The sequence below is a fragment of the Budorcas taxicolor genome, chromosome 14 (genome assembly GCF_023091745.1).
Source record: "Budorcas taxicolor isolate Tak-1 chromosome 14, Takin1.1, whole genome shotgun sequence".
Lineage (NCBI taxonomy): Eukaryota > Metazoa > Chordata > Mammalia > Artiodactyla > Bovidae > Budorcas > Budorcas taxicolor.
The window spans coordinates 32,881,482-32,902,495 of record NC_068923.1 but is presented as its reverse complement, the minus strand read 5'-3'; the positions used below and the strand labels follow the sequence as shown (position 1 = coordinate 32,902,495).

General features: G+C 50.4%; 1 protein-coding gene across 1 annotated transcript in view; it reads left to right on the top strand.

Annotated features, from left to right (window-relative positions):
- Positions 1 to 21,014, top strand: part of PRKDC (protein kinase, DNA-activated, catalytic subunit) — a 133,134-nt gene that overhangs the window by 76,229 nt on the left and 35,891 nt on the right. The window contains exons 50-65 of the mRNA XM_052651856.1: positions 876 to 1,019; positions 2,421 to 2,572; positions 3,533 to 3,664; positions 4,743 to 4,854; positions 6,876 to 7,000; positions 7,179 to 7,328; positions 8,279 to 8,452; positions 8,934 to 9,032; positions 9,979 to 10,186; positions 11,757 to 11,946; positions 12,759 to 12,971; positions 14,522 to 14,634; positions 16,118 to 16,249; positions 17,277 to 17,456; positions 19,112 to 19,317; positions 20,588 to 20,726. Of these exons, the coding sequence (XP_052507816.1) occupies positions 876 to 1,019; positions 2,421 to 2,572; positions 3,533 to 3,664; positions 4,743 to 4,854; positions 6,876 to 7,000; positions 7,179 to 7,328; positions 8,279 to 8,452; positions 8,934 to 9,032; positions 9,979 to 10,186; positions 11,757 to 11,946; positions 12,759 to 12,971; positions 14,522 to 14,634; positions 16,118 to 16,249; positions 17,277 to 17,456; positions 19,112 to 19,317; positions 20,588 to 20,726 (2,469 nt within the window). The remainder of the gene's footprint in view (positions 1 to 875; positions 1,020 to 2,420; positions 2,573 to 3,532; positions 3,665 to 4,742; positions 4,855 to 6,875; positions 7,001 to 7,178; positions 7,329 to 8,278; positions 8,453 to 8,933; positions 9,033 to 9,978; positions 10,187 to 11,756; positions 11,947 to 12,758; positions 12,972 to 14,521; positions 14,635 to 16,117; positions 16,250 to 17,276; positions 17,457 to 19,111; positions 19,318 to 20,587; positions 20,727 to 21,014) is intronic.

Sequence of the window (21,014 nt, the reverse complement as noted above, 5' to 3'; positions counted from 1 at the left end):
CTTGATGGCTGGAGGAGAGGAGCCGGCGTCTAGTGTTTAGTTCAACAAGGGGGCTGCTGAGCTGTGTGCACTCGTGCGGCATGAGGGGCCTGCAGTATTGCCCACGTCCTGAGCTCAGGAACCTTCAGGGCCCATTGTCTTAATAGAACAAAAACATAGAACTTGTATTTACAATTCTTTTTAAAGTTGGAACTTTTATCCTTTTTTATAGTTTCATAATACAGTAAAGTTTATATTTAGAATTCATAAACCAGTAGATATATATGGACAGTGTAAACATTATTTACCTCTGGGGTACTTGAACAAAAAGATTTGAGACCGCACAGATTTAATTGTGAGCATAGATTTGAAATCCCTGAGAAAACATTTGGAGAAAGAAGAGGGTGGCAGAGGGAAAGAAGGCTGAGAGTCTTGGGTTACACTCGGTCTGAGTTTCTAAAGTAAATTCAGTGGAATTTAGTGCATGAAGATGCTCTGGATTTCAGACTTTGGGTGTGTGAAAAAAATTCGCCACATGCACCTCGCTTCTATATCCTTCTTTTCCACTTCCCCTTGCTTCTATATCCAGTAAGAGTAGTATCCTACAGCTGTATGCTGTGTGGAGGGTGAGACTGGTGTAGAACATTACTACTCTAAGCATAGTTGGAGCAGATCTATGCAAAGAGCAGATCAGTTTGAATCTGTCTCCATTGAGCTGTGGTTTCAGGGCCCACAAGGAAGACGTCAGCTGAAAATCTAATTGAATCAAGCAGCATAGTTGTTGGCATTCACGTCTGTTTTGAATTTAGATAGAGTCGTAATACAGAAGGATGTTCCTGAACTCCCATCTTGGTTACTCAGCAGTTCTGATATCTGACCGCTGAACTCTTGCCTAGGTCTTCCGGCCTCATGCAAGGCACTGGCTGGGCCCCTTGCTGCAGCTGGTGGTTTCTGAGAACAACGGCGGGGACGGGATCCACTACCTAGTGGTTGAGATCGTGGCCACGGTCCTTTCGTGGACGGGAATAGCCACCCCTGTGGTAAGAGCAGCTACGCCTCTGGTGCCCCCTCCCTGCACGGCACCCAGTGCCTCAGCGTCTCCAGCCCAGATCCTGCCCATCTGTGCTGCTGAAGAAGGCCCCATTCTACTCCCTCACTTCTGTCTGCTTTGCTTTGCTTTTGATAATTCCCCTGGCTTTGCTTTTATTTTTAAGATGTTGGATGTTTGTCCTGTTTTCTTTCTGCTTTAGCTTGCTAGGAGCACTGACCCTAATAATTGGTTTATTAAAAGTACATGTGAAATATCCAGCCAGGCTCCCCTGTCCATAGGTTTCTGTAGGCAAGATTACTAGCGTGGGTAGCCATTCCTCTCTCCAGGGGATCTTCCTGACCCAGGGATCAAACCCAGGTCTCCTAGCATTGCTGGCAGATTCTTTACTGTCTGAGCCACCAGGGAAGAATATTTTATTAAAAGTACATGTAAAAGAGATGTTGGCAGACGCTGAATGTGAGGCTGAGGTCGTGGTCTCCAGCATCCGTCTTGTCGGCCTCCCCGCTCCTGGTGATGTGGTGTGACTTGGTGACCTCTGGTGTGATGGTGACCCTCAGTCCCCACACTGTCCTGATGCAGGCTGTGGTGTCCTCCAGCTCTCTGGCTCCACATGCTGGAGCTCTCTCCCATTTGCTTACTGACGTCGGCCCCAGTGGTGTGCAGAGTTCTAGGAGGATGGCCTGGCACATGCTTACTGAACAGAATATGCACCCATGAAGCTGTCACATGTGTTTGTGTTGGAATGTGGCTATCCCATTTCACAGCAAGCTGAGGAACCTCTGCAAGAGGTTAACTCCCATGTCAGGCATTCAGCTCGGCTAGGAGGGCTGCAACAGCCAGGCTGAAAGTCACAGTGAAATTTCACCACTCATTGCAATAGTCTGAGCAAGAGGCTAAAAGCAGAGGGAGGGTGTCCCCCGCCCCATTCTGTGTACCCCATGGAACAGCATCCTGGCAGTGGGTCAGGTGACCAGCACAGATCTGGGGTCACCTCACCATTGAGGGGGAGCCCTAGTGGGAAGGCACCAGCAGTTGGTGGGATCCTGGGGTTGGGAGGAGGTGGGGGCAAGGCTGAGTGCCCAGTCAGAGCAGGGAAGATGTCTTCAGGGACCCCATAGGGAGGTCTCAGCAGAGGCCCCAAGAAGCTGCAGGACCCTGTACAGACCTGCAGGAGTGCAGCCACCCTGGGGTCAGGGCTACCCTGGGGGTTCTGGGGGAGGCCTTCCAGGGGAGACCTTAGTGTTACGGTCATGTGTCATCTGAACAATCATGGGAGCCAGACTCCTCAGTACAACACCAGCTTTCTTTTATAGACAGACTTCTGGGTTAAGAAATGCTTTCCCAGAAGGGAATGCTACATATTTACATGAGATTTCTCTGCATTTTTCAGGGGGTCCCTAAAGATGAAGTGTTAGCGAATCGATTGCTCCATTTCCTGATGAAACATGTTTTTCATCAAAAAAGAGCTGTGTTTCGACATAACCTTGAAATCATAAAGACCCTCGTTGAGTGCTGGAAGGATTGTCTGTCCATCCCTTACAGGTATGGGTTTACTGGGGTTTGCAGTGTCCTTTAACTTGTTACACATTGTGCACGGTTAATTACTGTGAGACTTAATGACTTCAGGGCTTCCCTGGCGGCTCAGATGGTAAAGAATCTGCCTGCAATGCATGAGACCTGGGTTCAACCCCTGGGTCGAGAAGATCCCCTAGAGAAGGGAATGGTTACCCACTCCAGTCTTCTTGCCTGGAGAATCCCGTGGACAGAGGAGCCTGGTGGGCTGCAGTTCATGGGGTTGCAAAGAGTCAGACACAACTGAGCAACTAACATACTAATGGACTTGAAGTGCTGGAAGGATGGTTCCTGGAATGGAATCTGTTGGTAGGGTGTGTTGTCACTCATGATCAGCCCCCAGCATTTGTCACTAGAAGCATCTCTGGACGGCACCGCCCTCAAGTAGCCCTCCATCTCTCTGGGTGTTCGGCATGTGCTCTGCCGTTCTCTGCCCACAGGGCTGATTCCTGTCATCATAGCCTGGGGCAAACCAGAATTTCCCAAAGGTTCACCATCAACCATGGGCTTCCCTGGTGGTTCAGGTGGTAAAGCATCTGCCTGCAATGCAGGAGACCTGGGTTCAATCCCTGGGTGGGGAAGATCCTCTGGAGAAAGAAATGGCAACCCACTCTAGTACTCTTACCTAGAAAATTCCATGGACGGAGGAGCCTGGTAGGCTAGTCCATGGGGTCGCAAAGAGTCGGACGTGACTGAGCAACTGCACTTTTCTTTCTTTTCTCACCATCAACCAAGGGAGAATTAAGGCAAATAACTAGATTGTGGGAGATGCAGAGCTCCCCGTGTCCCAGAGGCAGAGTAACTGGGTGTGAACAAAGTAATGGGAAGCAAGGGGTTTCTTACCTGACAATCAGCTGTGGAAGCTCTTACGTCTGTCTTCTTCTCCTTACATCTGACAGCTTACACTGTTTCTTCACACTCACATTTCAGGTTAATATTTGACAAGTTTTCCAGTAAAGATCCTAATTCTAAAGACAATTCTGTAGGAATTCAGTTGTTGGGTATTGTAATGGCCAACAACTTGCCCCCCTACAACCCAAAGTGTGGCGTGGAAAGTGTCCGGTAAGTGTCATGTTTTTTTGCTTTGTTTCTTTTTTGGGTAAGGTGCACCTGATTCTGATTGGAGACTGGAATATGGTTTAATTTTGAGAAATTTATGGACTAGAACCCATATTAGTATTTCCATCTAAATTAAGTAGTTGGGTTTAGAGATCATTTGGGAGGAGAAATATGTTAGTGGAGTGAATGGGAAAAGTGAGTTTTTAAAAACTGTATGGTTTTTTTCCATGCAATTTAGACAAGGTGTTAGCTATTTCTGTTATTTTCTAAGCTGCCATTTTCAGCATCCACTCCGGAAACCAGCCTAAGGTCCAGAGACCCTTCACCACAGGGTATGGCCACGAGGGGGCGCTGCAGCTCTGCCGCAGGTGCAGCTTGCCGGCTCCTCATCACCTGGGGTGGGGGAGGGTCCACGTGGCGGGGCCTTAGCAGGACAGCCCTAAACTTCGCAGAGAGGGGCTGGATCCCTGCAGAGGCGGTCACTCGGTCAAGTTCACTGTCTCTCGGGAAAAGTTTGCTGTCCAGTTGGTCCTCCTGGGTCAGCCTCTGAGACACCAGGGGCTTCCGCCGCCTGGTGCCGTGGATGGACGCGCAGCTCAGCACAGCATCAGCGGGAAGTGGTTAACTTTCGGACCAGTGGCTTTCCTGATCCCCAGTCCTGCTGTCACGAGGCCAGGGTGCACCGCCCCCCACCCCACCCCTGTGTGACTGTGTGTCCTCCTTCTGTCATATAGACGGCTTTAGAGGGATCAGAGATCAGGCCGCTGCTGATTTCTGCGCTGTCAGTGTCTATATCTGGAGCTATGCGGGTGGGCGGGGCCTGCCCAGGGGTCATTCGTCTGACAGCAGCTTCCCTGGTGGCTCAGCTGGTAAAGAATCCGCCTGCAATGTGGTCTCCCTGGGTTGAGAAGATCCCCTGGAGAAGGAGAAGGCTGCCCATTCCACTATTCTGGCCCACAGAATTTTATGGCCTGTATAGTCCATGGGGTCACAGAGTTGGACACGACCGAGCGACTTGCACTTCCTGTCGGATAGCAGGACAGATCGCCCTGTGCTCACTGGCTTTCTGTGTTTCTCACAGGTACTTTGAAGCTCTGGTCAGTAACATGTCCTTTGTCAGATATAAAGAGGTGTACGCAGCGTCAGCAGAGGTCCTGGGGCTTGTTCTCCGGTATCTCAGCGGGAGAGAGAAGGTGAGTGTGCGCACAGGGCATGAACGCCTCTTCCTCACTGTTGGCTCAGCCTCGGAACTTCGTCCTCTGTGCTAGGAGCCAGAGTGGGCAGTTTTTTTTAAAGAGATATTTGTTTTGTTTTGTTTTTTTAATGCCTGGAAACTTGGCAAGCGTTAAGGTTGTTAACCTGCTTCTTATTGTAAAGTTGGGATGTAAGCATTGGAGCAGCTTTCATTCCTCTGACCTTGGCATCAGGGGCCACTTTGGAGAAACTGCCCTGATGGAGCCTTGCTTTGGTTTGGGGGAGGGTGAGCAGGGGAGGTTCCCCACTTCCAGTTTCTGGCATAGTGCAGCTGAAGAGCAGGGGTGGCCTCTGACTTGGGCGCCTGGTGTGTGCCCTGCCCCTCCCGCACCCCTAAGCACACAGTCTCCGCATCGGCCCGTGTGTGGAAATCGCAGGTTATAACTAGCTGCTACTTGGCTGACCCCCATGGGTTAGTGCAGGGGGCTTCATGCTAGCGTCTGCAGAGCCTGTTGCCCACGCTGACAGGATGTGGGGTGCAGACTGTCCAGGATGGTCTGTGCTGGTGCCTGCAGAGCTCATCACCCATGGGGACCAGGTGCAGGGTGCAGACTGTCTAGAATGCCACACTGGACCAGTCCTCGACCCTCTGTCACTGCTCAGAGGACACTCTCCCTTCTTCACTGGGGTGTCATCCCACCGGCCTCCCCACAACTTGGAGTGTGGGCCCCTAGCTGGTCACCCAGCCTCACGGCTTGAGAACTCCTCAGGCTCCTGATCCCCAAATTCGTGTCTCCAGTCTCCTCTCCTCCTGCAACGAGACAGGATGAGGAGAGGCTGGGGAAGTCGAGGGATCCTTAGGGCAGAACAGTCCCCCCACAGCATGTTGGAGCCCGGCCTATTTCACCAATTAGGCCTTTATTTGGATTTAGAGGAAAATTAAACTGAAAGGAAATAGGAACCCCCTCCCCTGAGAATATCAAACTTATAATTTATTTTAGGGATTGCCAGCTATTTTTATAAAATAAAAAACATGTTTCAAATTCAGGATAACGTTGTGATGACAGGATTCTAATGCCCCTAAGTGGTGGGTTTCAGTTCACATAATGTGCTCAGTTATCACCACAGATGGAGCACACAACGGCAGATCGAAAGGTTAATCTCTCATGACTTAAGTCTCAACTTAATACAAATGATACACCCTTTGGTTTGACATAGCTCTTTTCTGAGTATAAAATGGTTGATTTAGCATGGAAGATGGGGGAGCAGTGTGGGACACAGAAGTGGGGGTCACTTGTGTTCTGACCACTGACCAGCACGGCTCCAGACCATGGTCTCCAATCCCAAGGGCCCTCGTGCTCCTCGTTTCTCCCATGGGGTCAGGGCCCCCTGTTCTGTGGATGGGTGCTCCCTGGGGGTGCGGCTCTCGGGGAGCAGTCAGGAGAGGCCGGGCCTGGAAAGTGGGCATAGGGAGACGGGCAGGCTGCCTGCAGATGGAGCTCCCTGAAATCCTGGTTTGTGTGAGTCTTTGCCCAGAGATGTGCACACTGACATAATAAAATGCGTCTTTTTTTTTTCTTAAGATTTTTTGATGTGGACCATTTTTAAAGTCTATTGAATTTGTTGCAATATTGCTTCTGAGGCTTGGGAGTTCTGGCTCCCCGACCAGAGATTAAACCTGCACCCCCTGCATTGGAAGGCATCCCAACCACTGGACCGCCAGGAAAGTCCCTCAGATGCATCCTAAACAGCGTTTAGTCCCTGGTCTTTGTTCAGCTGCTCAGATAGTTCCCTGGCAGGGTTTTGGTGTCAGAAAGAAGTATAGTCTTGATCATTCTTTCACCTGATGTGTGGCCAAGGCCTGGGTCACCTGAACTCACGGCCACCGAGCCTCTGGTGGTGCCCAGTGGTCAGGGCCCCCATGGCCTCCTCGAGATGGCGCTCTGGGTGGTCACCTCACTCTTCTCAGTTCCTCCAAGTTCCCACTTGTGTGTATTTGAAAGGAAACTTGGTCTTCCAGATGCTAGAGGAGTCTGTGTATGAACTGGTGGTAAAGCAACTGAAGCAGCATCAGAACACGCTGGAGGACAAGTTCATCGTGTGCCTGAGCAGAGCCACGAAGAACTTCCCTCCTCTGGCTGACAGGTGGGGGTGGTGTCTGCCTGCCCGCTGGGGAGGGTCATGTGCGGGGGAGGGTGGTTGTGTCTGTCTGCCTGCCCCTGCCTGCGGAGAGGGTCGTGGGGTGTTGTTAGCACCTGCCTGCCGGGGACAGTCCTGGTGGGGGTCAGTGCCCCTCCACTCACCAGCCCTGGCCACTGCCCAGGTTCATGAACAGCGTGCTCTTCCTGTTGCCGAAGTTCCACGGCGTGATGAAGACACTGTGTCTGGAGGTGGTGCTGTGTCGTGCGGAGGAGACCCCTGACCTGTACCTGCAGCTGAAGAGCAAGGATTTCGTTCAGGTCATGAGACACAGGTAAGTGGCCGCCGCCTGTGTCCTTGGATGCAGCTGTTTGTTCAGCTGTCCCCTCAACTCAAGGGGACTTGTGAATCACCGTGACAGGAGTGTTTGTTCACTTTGACACCTGACACTTGAGAGGCCCCGTCTTGGGTTGTCCAGGGCTGTTTTCAGATTCAAAATGTGTGGTTTTGAGTTCTGTACCTGTTTTGTCAGCTAACAGGCTTCCATTATTTGTTAAATTTGTTTATTTTCAAAACGGTAACATGCTGTTAAGGTAAATGCTGACAGAGTGCTGCTGATGGCATCCCATGTGTTCCTCCGGCCTGTGTGCACACTTTTACATGGTGATAAACTGTCTTTGTGTTGATTTCCTCCAGTCAGCCTGGTTCAGTGTCTACTATGTGGAGCATTCAGCTGGTGCTTATTTAAGGAGGAAATGGGGGTGCACCACATTGGGCCCTGGCTGCACTTAACCCCTGGTGCCTGACCAGCCCTGGAAACCATTTTTTAAAGTCATGAAATCCTTTCTAGCTAGCTTATTTTGTTTGACTGGGTCAGTTTTTTTAAAAAATGAACTTTTTATTTTGGAATAATTTAATTTTTACAGAAAAGTTGGAAGTACACAGAATTCCCACACACCTTTCACCTAGCTTCCCCATCTCACGCCATCATGGTGTTTGTCTAAACCAAGAAGTTAACATTAGTGTACTTCTGTCTATTTGAAATCACCAGTTTCCTCATCCTCTTCCTAGGATCCAGGCAGGACACTACAGTGATAATTTCCTTTTCATAATCTAGCCCATGATAATTATTTTCAAGAGCTTAATTTTTATATAAATGTAGTATTAGCTATAATAATAAAATCTGAAATACAGAACAGCACAGAGAAGAAAAATGTTACCTGTCACGTCTAAATGTATAGTAATAATGGTTAAGTCTGTGTTTTTGAAAATTCCTCTTTATAGAGACGATGAGAGACAGAAAGTGTGTTTGGACATAATTTCCAAGATGATGGCACGGCTGAGACCTGCAGAGCTCCGGGAGCTCCTGAGCGCCGTGGTGGAGTTCCTGGCTCACCCTGCAGTACCGTGCCGTGAACGGATGTATGCCATCCTCATGTGGGTCCATGACAACTACAGGTGAGCGCCTCACCTGTCCCTGTCAGACGCTCGTGTTCCGTCTCTTAGGGAGCATCTGGGTGCCTCCAGCAGTCTGGAATGACTATAATAAATGATAAGACATTTAAAAATGTGTGGTTATTAACTGCAACAAGTTTGGTATGTTGAAATGTATTCTCATCCTACTGCATTTCGTGAACCCGTGGGAAATATTCAGAGCACGGTATTACTGGCTGAGCTAAAAGTGTACTTTGTTTTCCTTGTTTTCCCTTACAGTCTGACAAGGTTAAGTAAAGAACTCCTAGGATGTTTCCTCCTTGGGGACTGTGGTCCTGCTCGTCAGCTGGCCACCAGGACCCGGGTCAGGGTGCAGGCCCCGTGGGGTGGGTGGAAGGTGGGGAAGAGGCAGGTTTCATTATTTTCATCCTAGACAGCATTGTTGGGTTGACCCAGTGCAGCGGAAGGAGCAGTAACGGTTTTATTGTCTTGTGACTTCTCTCAGAGACCCAGAGAGTCAGGCAGATGAAGACTCGCGCGAAGTATTCAAGCTGGCGAAAGATTTGTTGATCCAAGGGTTGACCGACGAGAACCCCGGGCTTCAGTAAGTGCCCCTCCCGGAGCAGCGTGGATGCGTGGGCACATTCAGGGCTCTTTCTGGGCCAGTGTGGGTTCTCTCTGAGGTGTCAAAGGGCCTTTGCTGTATTAGCCTTTTCTCTGCCTCTTGCTGGCATAAGAAAAATGTATTTTAAATCACATTAGAACCTGAAAGTCCTGGCATGTTACTTAAATATACACGTCTTGAAAAACTGGTGTGGGTAACGCTGTCTTGACTGTGCTGTGAGTTACAGCATCTCAGGATGAGAAACCTGTAATGAAAAGTGAGTTGTCATTCCCCATTTAACCCCAAGTGAGCTCCCACTCTGCACATCAGTGTCAGACGGCCTTTGGAAACCAGAGGGCGCTGCGGGGTCATCACAGATGCCCAAGAGCTCATTATGTTACAGCAGGCCTGGCGGAAACCCTGATGAGTCTGTGCGTCAGCTAACTTTCAGCGTACTGCAATTTTTAATTCATTGAGCTTTTAAAAATTGTATTTGGATTTCTCAAACATTCACAAATTATAAAGCCTGATCTGGTTTTTAACTTGTTTCATAGTTTGACTACTTTCTGTTCATATTATGTTTTGAATATTTTGTGGCACTAATGTTTAGAGTAAATTGTCTTAGTAAGGCGATGAAGGACGATATATATAATTTCTCATGGTGTTTTCTGAGTTTCAGAGTATGTAATGTAAAATTCTCATCTTTGCAAACTTCTGGGTAATAGAAATGAGAATAGAATGACGCAGCTTCTCACCTCCTGTTAAGTATGCAAACATTCTGGAATATTTCCCCTTCAGCACGTAGCTCATCTGTTAGGCAGCTTACCTGTGGATGGAGGCTTGCATGTGGATGGAGTCCCAGGGCTGATCTCCGGTGGAAGAAGAGGATCTTCCTCATGGGGCACACGTAGAGACCTCCTCTTCTTCTTTCTTCTCTGCCTTCCAGATTAGCTATTCGGAACTTCTGGAGCCATGAAACTAGGTTGCCTTCAAATACCTTGGACCGATTGCTGGCCCTAAATTCCTTATATTCTCCTAAGATAGAAGTGCACTTCCTGAGTTTAGCGACAGATTTCCTGCTTGAAATGACCAGCCTGAGCCCTGACTTCCAGACTTCCCTATTTGAGCACCCTCTGTCAGAGTGTGAGTTTCAGGTGAGCTCTGGCCCTGTGAGCTGACTTTCCCGCCTATTGGTCAGCAGACTTTGTCCACTGGTGTTAAATCCTTGCTTTTTTCTTCAATTCAGGTGTAATTAGGATTGTATTTGTTTTCAGTGCACAAAGTAGTGATTTGATATTTGTATACATTACAGAATTATGACCACAATAAATCTAGTTAACATACATCCCTGCCCATAGTTAGATGATTTTTATCTTGCAGTGAGAAGTTTCAAGATATACTGTCTTAGAAACTTCACGTATACAAATGGTGTTACTGACTGTAGTCACCATATGTACGTCGCCCCCCAGATCTTACTTACTTTACAACTGTAAGTTTGTGCCCTTTGACCCCTTTCACCCATCTCCACCACCCCTCACCTCTGGCAACCACCAATCTGTTCTCTGTTTCTATGAGCTTTTTTGGTTTTGTTTTATTATGTTTTTTGTTGAGCGACTGAACTGAACTGAACTGAAGATCTTGCTGTATTTGTGTTTCTCTCTGACTCATTTCGTGTAGCATAATACCTTCAGGGTCCGTCCATGTTGTTGCAAATGGCGGGATTTCGCTCTTTTTCAAAGCTGAGTAGTGGCCCATCATTCGTGTGTGGCGTGTGTGCGTGCACACTCACCGCGCGTCTTCTTGCTCCTTTCGTCTGCTGACGGACGCTTAGGTTGTCTCCATATCCTGGCTGTGTAAGCAGTGCTGTTTTGAACACTGGGGTGCTTGTGTCTTTTCCCAGTAGTGTTTTTGTTCTCTTCTGATAAATACCCAGCTGTGGGGTTGCTGGGTCCTCTGGTGGTTCTATTTATAATTTCCTGAGGAACCTGCACTCTGCTGTCCACATGGCAGCAGCAGGTTGCACGCCCACCCACAGTGCACAGGGTGCCCTTCCCGCTCCTCAGCTGCAGGTGCCATCTCTCGTCTCCTGGTCACAGCCACGCGGCAGGCGTCTGGTGATGCCTCATGGCAGTTTGATTGGCGTTTCCCTGACGACTCGTGTGCTGGCTTCCTGATTTTACTTGGAATCCACACACATTCTTCCCGAGACGCCCACTTGCACCTCACCCCATTCGCCCCCCGTCTTGCACACAGCTCACCCTTGTCCTTTCAACCTCCATGGAGGCATTTCCCTCCCCCGCTCCCCTGACATGCCCTGTAGGTGCTTGTTTGCACTTCCGCCTGGCAGCACCACTGATGAGCCACATGATGACTCAGAGCCCCCCCCACCCCATCCCCCCATGTCCCCAGCATCTCCTAGTCTGGTTACATGGTGGGGGCAGTGGGGTCAGAGGAGTCGAGTCATTCCCTGAGCGTGGCAGTGAGCCTCTGAATGCAGGATGTTAGGAGGAGAAAAGCAGTTTTTCTCCCCAGTACTGATTGGTTTTATTTGTTGACAGATAATTGTTCTGTTAAAATTTTTAAATTTGAGAAAGTTATTCTTCAGCTGCTTCTTGCAGAGCTACATGGAGTATAGTAGTGTTTGTGGAGAGGACTGTGAAGTTTTAAATAAGCATTTGCACGTTCTGAGAAGGGCCGTGATTCACCTGACCCTCCCTCTGGCAGGAGTATACCATTGACCCCGACTGGCGCTTCCGGAGTACAGTCCTCACACCAATGTTTGTTGAGACTCAGGCTTCCCAGAGCACGCTCCAGGCCCGGACCCAGGACGGGTCTGTCTCAGCTCGCAGGGTGATGGCGGGGCAGGTCCGGGCCACCCAGCAGCAGCTCGACTTCACGCCCACACAGAGTGCAGGTACTGCCTCCGCTGTGGGCATGCATGCCGGGGGCGCCGTGAAGGCCTCGGTGGCGGGAGGGAGGATGGGCTGAGTCCCTGGGTTGTAGATTCGGGGGTGGGGTGGCCTCGAGGGGCCCTGGGGACAGAGGTGGGGATGGCTGTGCAACCAGCAAACGTGCTGGGCTCTTCAGAGTGCATGACATCATCCATTGGACTTTCTGTGTTTTTATCACAATTTTTAAAAAGGGGAGAAAAGCATTATTTCTGACTGGAGAAAACAAGAAAGATTTCAGTACATGTAAGTTTTAGTTTGATTTTTGTCCGGAAAGATCTGTCCAGTGCATCCAGTTTAAAACCGCTTATCTCAGAAGCAAAGCCGAGCTAAACCAGACTCACTCACTGTGTTTGTAGTTCGTTAACCTGCTCTTTCTCAAACGGTTCAGCCGTTTCCTTTGATCAGCAGAGTATCAGTTGAGTAAAATCCCCAAGTCGTTTTTATGGAAATACTTCAGTGTTTTTCCTTTATGTAATTTTTTCACACTCTGTTTGTTGTGGAAATAGGACTAACTTGGCCAATTACTGTGGGACCTTTAGATGCTGATGTTAGACATCACAGACCTTAGTGCCATGTAGATGCAGTGTCATCCTGACGGGCATGTGGTGGTCTCCCTCGTGCCCACAAGGAGAGGAGGTCTGGCCGCCGGGCCTTCCTAGGGACGTGGTGGCCTACCCTGGTAACTGCGGGTGGCCCTGCTCTTGAGCGGTGGGTCCTGGCTGGAGGCGCTGGCCGAGCGGTACTGCTATGACCTGCGCATCGTGTGTGTTTGCAGGAGGAAGAGTGCTCTCCCACTGGCTGACGGTGGGCAGCACCGACCCTCTGGGCGGCAGCCTGGCCCCCACTGCTGAGGCCTCGTCTGCGTCCCTGCTGTTTGCCCATAAGAGGCCCGAGAGGCCCCGGGGGACGCCCATGAAGTCCGTGGGGCCTGAATTTGGGAAGAAAAGGCTGGGCCTCCTTGAGAATGAGGTGGACGATGGAGCACAAGGTAAAAGATCACTGAGCTGTGTTGAAACGCCTGCCTCCGCAAGCTCATGACTGTTCCTGAGTCCAGGTGGCCTGCGTGGAGCCCAGCACCACGTGGGAGCCTGGTTTGGGGTTCAGAAAGCAGTTGCCTGAACTGGCTTGGCCCCTCACTTAGGGGTCTCAGGGTCTAGGGGCCATGGTACGAGCAGGATGGGGAAGCTGAGTCAGAGAGTTTAGGTCCGGGGGCTGGGAGGGTCAGGGCAGGCCTGAGGGCGGGAATGAGGATGCAGACATTCAGCTCACCAGGGGTGGGGGTGTGCTCTGGGAGGGGCCTCGGCCAGATTCCCCCCAGGCTCTTGAGAAGCCCACAGCCCCATCCCTTGGGGCCCCTTCCCCAGTCAGCCTCATCTGCTCAGCCAGGCCCTCAGTGTTGCTTCCACAGCTTCAGTTGGCGTTACTGTGGCCCCCTTGCCTTGGGGTCTTGGTCACTTTCTCCCTTGCCCCCCCACCCCACACACTGCCACCAACGTCCTGAACAGGTCTTGCTGCGGCTTGGCTCACGTGGGGCTTCTCTCCTTTCTCGTGCGGTCACTGTTCATGGGCATTAATGGCCTCCGTTTCTTTTTTTGTTGAAGTCGAGTTGTGTTGATTTCTTCTGAATGGCACAGTGATCCACCTGCATGTATGTATATGTATACATGTTCTTTCTCATTTGGAAACGGCTTCGCTTTTCACCCATGGGTGTTTTTGCCAATAATTTCCAAACGTCAGTTTTCTCTTCTAGGAATTCTACCTTGACTGTCAGACCCGAGGGACTATCCTTCTGATTTTCCCTTCTTACCATCTCTGCTTGGCTCTGGGCACAGCATTACCTTCTGACTGTGCTTGTGCATGACAACGTCCAGTCTCTAGTTCCCACGAGCTTCTGTGCTCTCGGAAAGTCCCTCCTGTGCCCTGTTACAGGACCTACTCTGCTCTTGTGATAAAGGGTCATTTGAAAAATTTTTACCCTAGATGGTCTGCTTTCAACATTTTCTGCTTTGGTTCCTACTTTTCTTATTTGAAGCTTTGCTGAAATGTCTGCTGATTTTCGGCTTTTGCTGTGTCCAGGCAGGCAATAACCAGCATTGGGAGTGGTGGTTGCACACTGGGTGTGCTGACTGGCCTCATCAGACGTGGAGGCCCCCATTTTGTACTGGGTGGCCCCCTCCGAGGCCAGGTCTCCCCCTTCCTGCCTGCATGTCCAGGCCTGGTGCTGGGTCAGCCCTGGGTTCCCCAGTGGTCCTGACTGTGGGGGCTCTGCTCCAGCCATGTGGCCCCGTACCTCCAGCCTCAGCCTCGAATTTCCAAGCCCCCTCTTTCCCCGAGATGTCCGAGCCCTGCCTGCTTCCTCCGTGCAGCCTCAGTTCTCCAGCTTCCAAAACTGCACTTCGCAGGCTTAGGTTGTTTTGGAAATAGAGCTGCGGGGAGTAGGAGATGGAGACGAGCAGATGCCTCACTTCATGTCAGCAATTCTGGGGAGTTGGGGATGGACATCAGCCGTGCATAACCAACCTGCTGTCTGTTCTTCAGGTCCAGATAATCGTGCAGAAATACTGCGATTACGCAGACGATTTCTAAAGGACCAAGAAAAGCTGAGTTTGATTTATGCCAGGAAAGGTGTTGTTGAGCAAAAGCGAGAAAAGGTTTGTACCCATTTCTGGAGTTTGGTCGGAAATAGCTGTTTCTGTCACAGGATGTGTGCCCAAGAGATGTCTTCCTGGCTGGCCTAGGCCGGATCGCAGAGGTGGCCCATGCGACCCCATGTCCAGGTGTTGCCTGAGCCCCACTGCTCTGCTGGGGGGTGGGAGGTGCTGTTCTCTCTGGACAGATGGGTTTTCTGCACGAGGTGGAGACCAGAGCCCCCCGCCCCCGGTGTCACGCCTCTCAGGTGCAGTCCGCACAGCCTCGAGGCCAGAGCCCTGACGCCGTGGCTGAGGGCAAACAAACAGCGGCTGCGCTCCTGGAGGCTGGTGGGGGGCCGGGTGAGGAGCATGGCCAGTCCTGAGCTGCCCACTGCAGACACACGTGTGGCATGGAGGGATGGTTGAACGTTTCTCCCAATGTGGAAGTAACAGCAGAAGTTGTTCAGCCCTAGAGTCAGTGTGAGATACAGATCACTGATGTTGACAGGCTGTTCTAGGATTGGACTGTGGGTGAGACCCTATTATAACCCACAGAGATGACGACAGGCTGTTCTAGGACTGGACTGTGGGTGAGAATCCTGTCTCCATTGTGACTCAGTTTAAATCCTCAGCCACTTCACTTCCAAGTCTGAGTGTGAAATGGTCAGAAGGTTCCACTATCTTCTGTGGAAAGCCTGGACTTCCCTGTATCTCTGTAACCACAGCACTGCAGGCTGAGGGCCGGCCCCACCCAGCCTAGGGGCCTTTGCTCCAGCCTCCTCATTAAGTCTGAGTCCTGCCTGGGCTTCTTGAAGGGGCAGGGCGGGGGTGGGATAGAGGCGCCGGGCTGATCGCTGAGGGTCTCCGGGAATGGATGGGGTGTGGCCTGGGACCGGGGTGGCCTTGCTGGGTGTCGTCACCACTCTGAGCAGAGGCGTTTGGGGGTCCCCTCTGCTCTTGGAGCTGCAGAGCAGCGTGCAGCAGATGGAGAAGCTGGGCAGCCTCAGGGGTTGTAGCCAGGATGTACACATGTGAGGGCGCGCCCTGTCGGGGGAACAAGGCTCACAGGGGGAGCCCGGCCCCACAGGGGGAACGGGCCCTTGCCATTGGGACCGGTACCCGCCGGGGGAGTGGGGCCCGAAGGGGGAACGGCTGCAGAGAGCAGGGCCAGCTGGGGCCAGTGGGCTCTGTAGCCAAGGTTTGTCTTGAGAGTGACAAAGAAATACAATCCTCTCATTTGTGGGTTGAAAAAGTTTAAATCAAGTTCTCTAATTTCAGAGAAACTCAGATTTCTTTGTAATAGATCTTTAAATAATCTTCCCGTTGTGCATCTGACACTGGTTTTGGGCTTGTCTGTCACATTGATCAAGTGTAGCAGCTAGAGTGTCTCAGATAGAATTGACCTTGATTCACTTTTGTCAGTGGTGGGCGAGGACAGTTTCATCACCCAAGCACTACTGGTTAGATGAAAGTTGTAACCTTCCTGTATTGCTGATGATTGTAGGAGATCAAGAGTGAGTTGAAAATGAAGCACGAGGCCCAGGTCGTCTTATACAGAAGTTACCGCCGTGGAGACCTTCCTGACATCCAGATTCCACACAGCAGCCTGATCACCCCGCTGCAGGCTGTGGCCCAGGTCAGTGCGGGACCGGCACACACTCTGGGACTATTGCCTCTTGCAGGGAGCAAGGGTGACCTGTCCCCCACGCGGGCCTCAGTGCTGAGCCTCATCCCAAGTCCTGGCTCCCGGGGACCCCGCCGTGGGGTCTTATCCAGCACTTTGCTTTGGGCCCAGTGTCTCTGTGTGCCAGTCACACCGCAGTCTTTTTCTCACCAGTGATGGTGGTGGGAATGAAAAAGTATGTAAGTAGCTGCACCACTTAAATCATTGATTATACAAAACCCTCTTGTGGGGGTGATGGGGAAGGTCAGTGGTATCAGCATCCTTCTCCGAAATTCCCAGGCACAGAGGCACTCCTCTGTGTCGTTAGGGTGACCACGAGCTTCAGGAGTGAGTGAGATTCTGTAGCTGAGTGCTCTGAGATAAACGGGATATTTATCCCTCAAAAGTCTGGTTAAGATTCCTTTGACTTTAATTAAGTAATTTTAAAGATCTTTATACTGTGTCATATAGTACATAATTAGGTAGTGAAACTTGATGCCTCATAATTTTACTGTACTTAAGTTTGCGGTACTAATATTGATCATAAGTGTTAAGTGAAAGTCGCTCAGTTGTGTCTGACTCCTTGCGACCCCATGGACTATACAGTCCATGGAATTCTCCAAGCCAGAATACTGGAGTGGGTAGGCTTTCCCTTTTCCAGGGAATTTTCCCAACCCAGGGCTCGAACCCAAGTCTCCCGCATTGCAGGCAGTTTCTTTACCAGTTGAACCATTGGGAAAGCACAATATTGATCATAATAATAGGTTACATCTGTGTAGCCCATTACTGCTTTATAAGCTTTTTACTTATCTATTTATAAAGTGATAGGAATTTGCAAAATAGCTTACAGCCCCGTGTCCCTTCCCAGCTTTCCTCGGTGGGCACGGTCCTCCAGTGACATTGCCCAGCGTGGTGACTGGTGGCAGCACTTGATGTTCCAGGCCGGGCTCTGATGCACGTGCAAGTCAGCGCACCTATCCCCCTCGGGAATGTCTTACAGAGGGACCCGCTCGTCGCGAGGCAGCTCTTCAGCAGCCTGTGCTCGGGGATCCTGAGGGAGTCGGGCGAGCGCAGGACTGCAGCTGAGGGGCGGGGCGCCGCCCAGAAGCTCCTGCAGGACTTCACGCACTTCCTGGACACCAGCTTCTGCTTCTTCCCGCCCTTCGTGTCCTGCATCCAGGTGAGGTGGTCGGCACGCCTGTGTCTCAGTGGCTCTGCTGGTTTCCCAGTTGCAGTGTGGGTTTAACACAGCAGCTGGACTCTGGTGTGGCCACTTCCTCCCAGGTGGCTCGTGGCAGCTTATTTATTCTTTTTGGCTGTGCTGGGTCTTCCCTGCCGTGTGGGCTCTTCTCTGGTTGTGCTGGCTGGGGGTGCCGGGGCCTGCTCTTTGTTGTGGTGCACGGGCTCCTCGTTGCCGTGGCTTCTCTTGTGTAGCTCAGGCTCTGGGGCACGGGCTTCAGTAGTCGTGGGTCCCGGGCTCTAGAGCACAGGCTCAGTAGTTTGGCACCTGGGCTTAGTTTCTCCACGGGATGTGGAATCTTTCCAGACCAGGGATTGAACCTGTGTCTCCTGCCTTGATAGGCAGATTCTTTACCACTAAGCCACCAGGAAAGCCCCAGTTAATTTGTATTTTTTTAAAATTTTATATATGACAGAATAATCTGAGATCCAACTTAATACAGAGTTGCTCTGACTGTGTGTCAGCTCGTCCTTGTAGGGTTCTGGTCACACCTGCATGTCACGTGGCACCCAGCCCTGCTGTCACCTTCGGGGACATTGATGGAGTACGTGCCCGCCGCCCTCCTCCCGCCGCACCCCACCCCCCCGCCCTCCCCCTCGTGCCTCCTGCGCGGTGGCGGCGGCGCGCTGCGACCCTCCCTGGGTGGGGACCAGGCAACAGGGACACAGAACTACACTCGATGTGGGCAGGCGGAGAGCAGGCAGAGGTAGAAGGTCACGAGGGCATGGCATGTGATGCAGAAGTGGGTGGGGTGTAGGGCCTGGTGGGCAGATCAGCAGGCCACCCCTTGCTGGGAGGTGAGGGGTGCTCTGCACCATTGCAGACACAGGGGACACAGGTGTCAGAGAAGGTTTCCACAGCAATGCAGTTCAAACAGAGGACTAGTGTAGATGTAACCACTAAGCATACTTATTAGGGGATTAAAAAATATTTTCTTTATACTCAAAACGTGGATAATTACAAAGCTCCTAATAGAAAATCATCTGGATTCATGTCAGTATTTTTGTAATTAGTTACGTCCTTGGAATAATTTAAAAATTATGTTCTTTAATGCTGTTTGTCAGTAGCTGTGGTTTGCAAACTGGGTAATAATTCCTTGAGATAAAGTATTTATTATGCCTACTTTGTTCTCTTCCATGCAGCATGAAACTATTAATACAGTTTCTTTTTATGTACTCTACTTTTATTGGTTTATAATTTACATGTAGAATATTTTCATTGGTTTTCTCCTGGCAATACCAAAGACAGGGTTTGAGAAGTTATATTGCATCAGCCAGTGTTTCAGAGTAAGTTTCTCTTCACATTGTATTCTGCAGTGATTTTTTTATATCTGAATTTCTAGTTTTTCAGTTTTGTCCACTGCTGTTTAGGGAAGTCTTGATAGGTAACATATCTCCCGGCAGCTTGCCTTCGGGCCCGGAACTGGGGGAGCCATGTGGGAGGGATGCACGTGCAGACTTGGTCTGAGACTGTGTGTGGAGTGCTCCATGTCTTTCTCCCCTGACTGCTAATGCCAGAACTTAGTGTTTGGTAAAACGAGTTACTCCTGGTTGGAGACCCTCTCACTGAAGGACTGTGTGTCTGTGTCTTGCCAGGAGATCAGCTGCCAACATGCCGACCTGCTGAGCCTCGACCCAGCTCTGGTCAGTGGGGCCGGCCTGGCGGGCCTGCAGCAGCCCGGGGCCATCTGCCTGCTGGAGGAGGCGCTGTTGCGACTGGCACCCCAGGAGCCGCCTGCCAAGCGTGTGCGGGGGAGGCCCGGCCTGCCCCCCGACGTTGGCAGGTGGATGGAACTTGCCAAGTAAGCTCTGGGCCCCGACCCTGCTGTGGCCAAAGCGATGTGTCTAACACAGTTACTTTATCTGGGCAAGACACATCCTGTCTGAGACTTCTTTTACCTGAGGTTTATCATGAGAAACCCAGGGCCTAATTCTTAGACACTGGATTCTGAGGGCTCTGGATTAGGGTGAGACTGGACTTGCACTTTTCCTGTAGCACTGGTTTTGAGATACTCCCGGTTCTGGGAAACGCGTAAAAGAATGTCTCTGTCGTGTAGTCGCTCCTGTCCCTGTGCCTGTGAGAGGCGAGCAGTAGGCTCTGTGTTGCTGCTGAGAAGCCTCGCAGCCCGGGTGTGGCCCGTCCCCTGGGGGATGACGTCCTGGGGCTGCTGCTCTGCCCACAGGCTGTTTCCACCCTGTCGTGTCCTCCGTAGGCTTGGATGGTTGTGACACCTTGTGTGGGCACGCTGAAGACAGGAAGAAGTCTCCAGGGAGGACGGAATGGACTTTTAGACACCTGAGCCTGTCTTCAAGTGGGAGGCTTCGCTGATGGGCCAACAAATTTGTGTTGACATCAAAGTCAAAACTCTAGCACATGTTCAGGCTCTCAGTAACATCGAGACAGCCATTGCATGTGGAGGACATGGCATCTGTAGGGCCAGAACTAGTTTGCCTGCTTCTGGGTTTTGGACCAGATTCCAGAAAGGTCACCACAGATAAATGTTTCAGTGATGGAGTGACATAGAACAGTCTCATTTAATGAGTCAACTTGTGCATTGTAAACCTATGATATTTTCAGATTTTACGTTAAATGCACTTTAGAATGGGCTTCCCAAGGTGATGCTATTGGTAAAGCGCCACTAGTGGTTAATGGCAAAGAAGCAGCCTACCAATGCAGGAGACATAAGAGATGCGGGTTTGATTCCTGGGTCGGGAAGATCCCCTGGAGGGGAGGGCATGGCAGCCCACTCCAGTATTCTAGCCTGGAGAATCCCATGGACAGAGAAGCCTGGCGGGCTACAGTCCGTGGGGTCACAGGAAGTCAGATGAAACTGCAGTGACTGAGCACACAGCCGTGTACTTGAGAATAACTCCTGCCTTCTGTATGGCTCAAGTATTAAAACTTACTGGTAACTTCAACATTTTTAAGATTTTATATTTTAACAAATCAATATGACATCTTTTTTAGTTATTATAATTGTGGCATCTTGGTTTAATATCATTTCAAGAAAGACTTTAAAAATATTGGGCAATCACTGATTTGTCCTCTTTTTTTCTTGATCTGTTTCATAGACTGTACAGGTCGATCGGGGAGTATGACATCCTCCGTGGTATTTTCAGCAGTGAGATTGGAACAAAGCAGATCACACAGGATGCGCTGTTAGCAGAAGCAAGAAGTGACTATTCTGAAGCTGCCAGGCTGTATAACGAGGTAGAGTTGATCTCCAGCAAGTGTGTCCGTTGCTTTACCGCTTTTGTTCTCTGGATGGAAACACTGTCAACTTTAGAATTTAGACTTTCAAATATTCAGCTATATTCCTTAACTTTTACACAAAGATTACTACCAGAAAATGGTTTCATAATAACTGAACGTGAACTAGTTATTGTTCTGTCTCTTACTCTTTTTAAGAAAATACTGAATCAAAGAGAAAGTGTTTTTTACCAAGTTAGTATGAAATTGTAAAATGTCATTTCAGTATCTGGTATTGTTATATAGTTT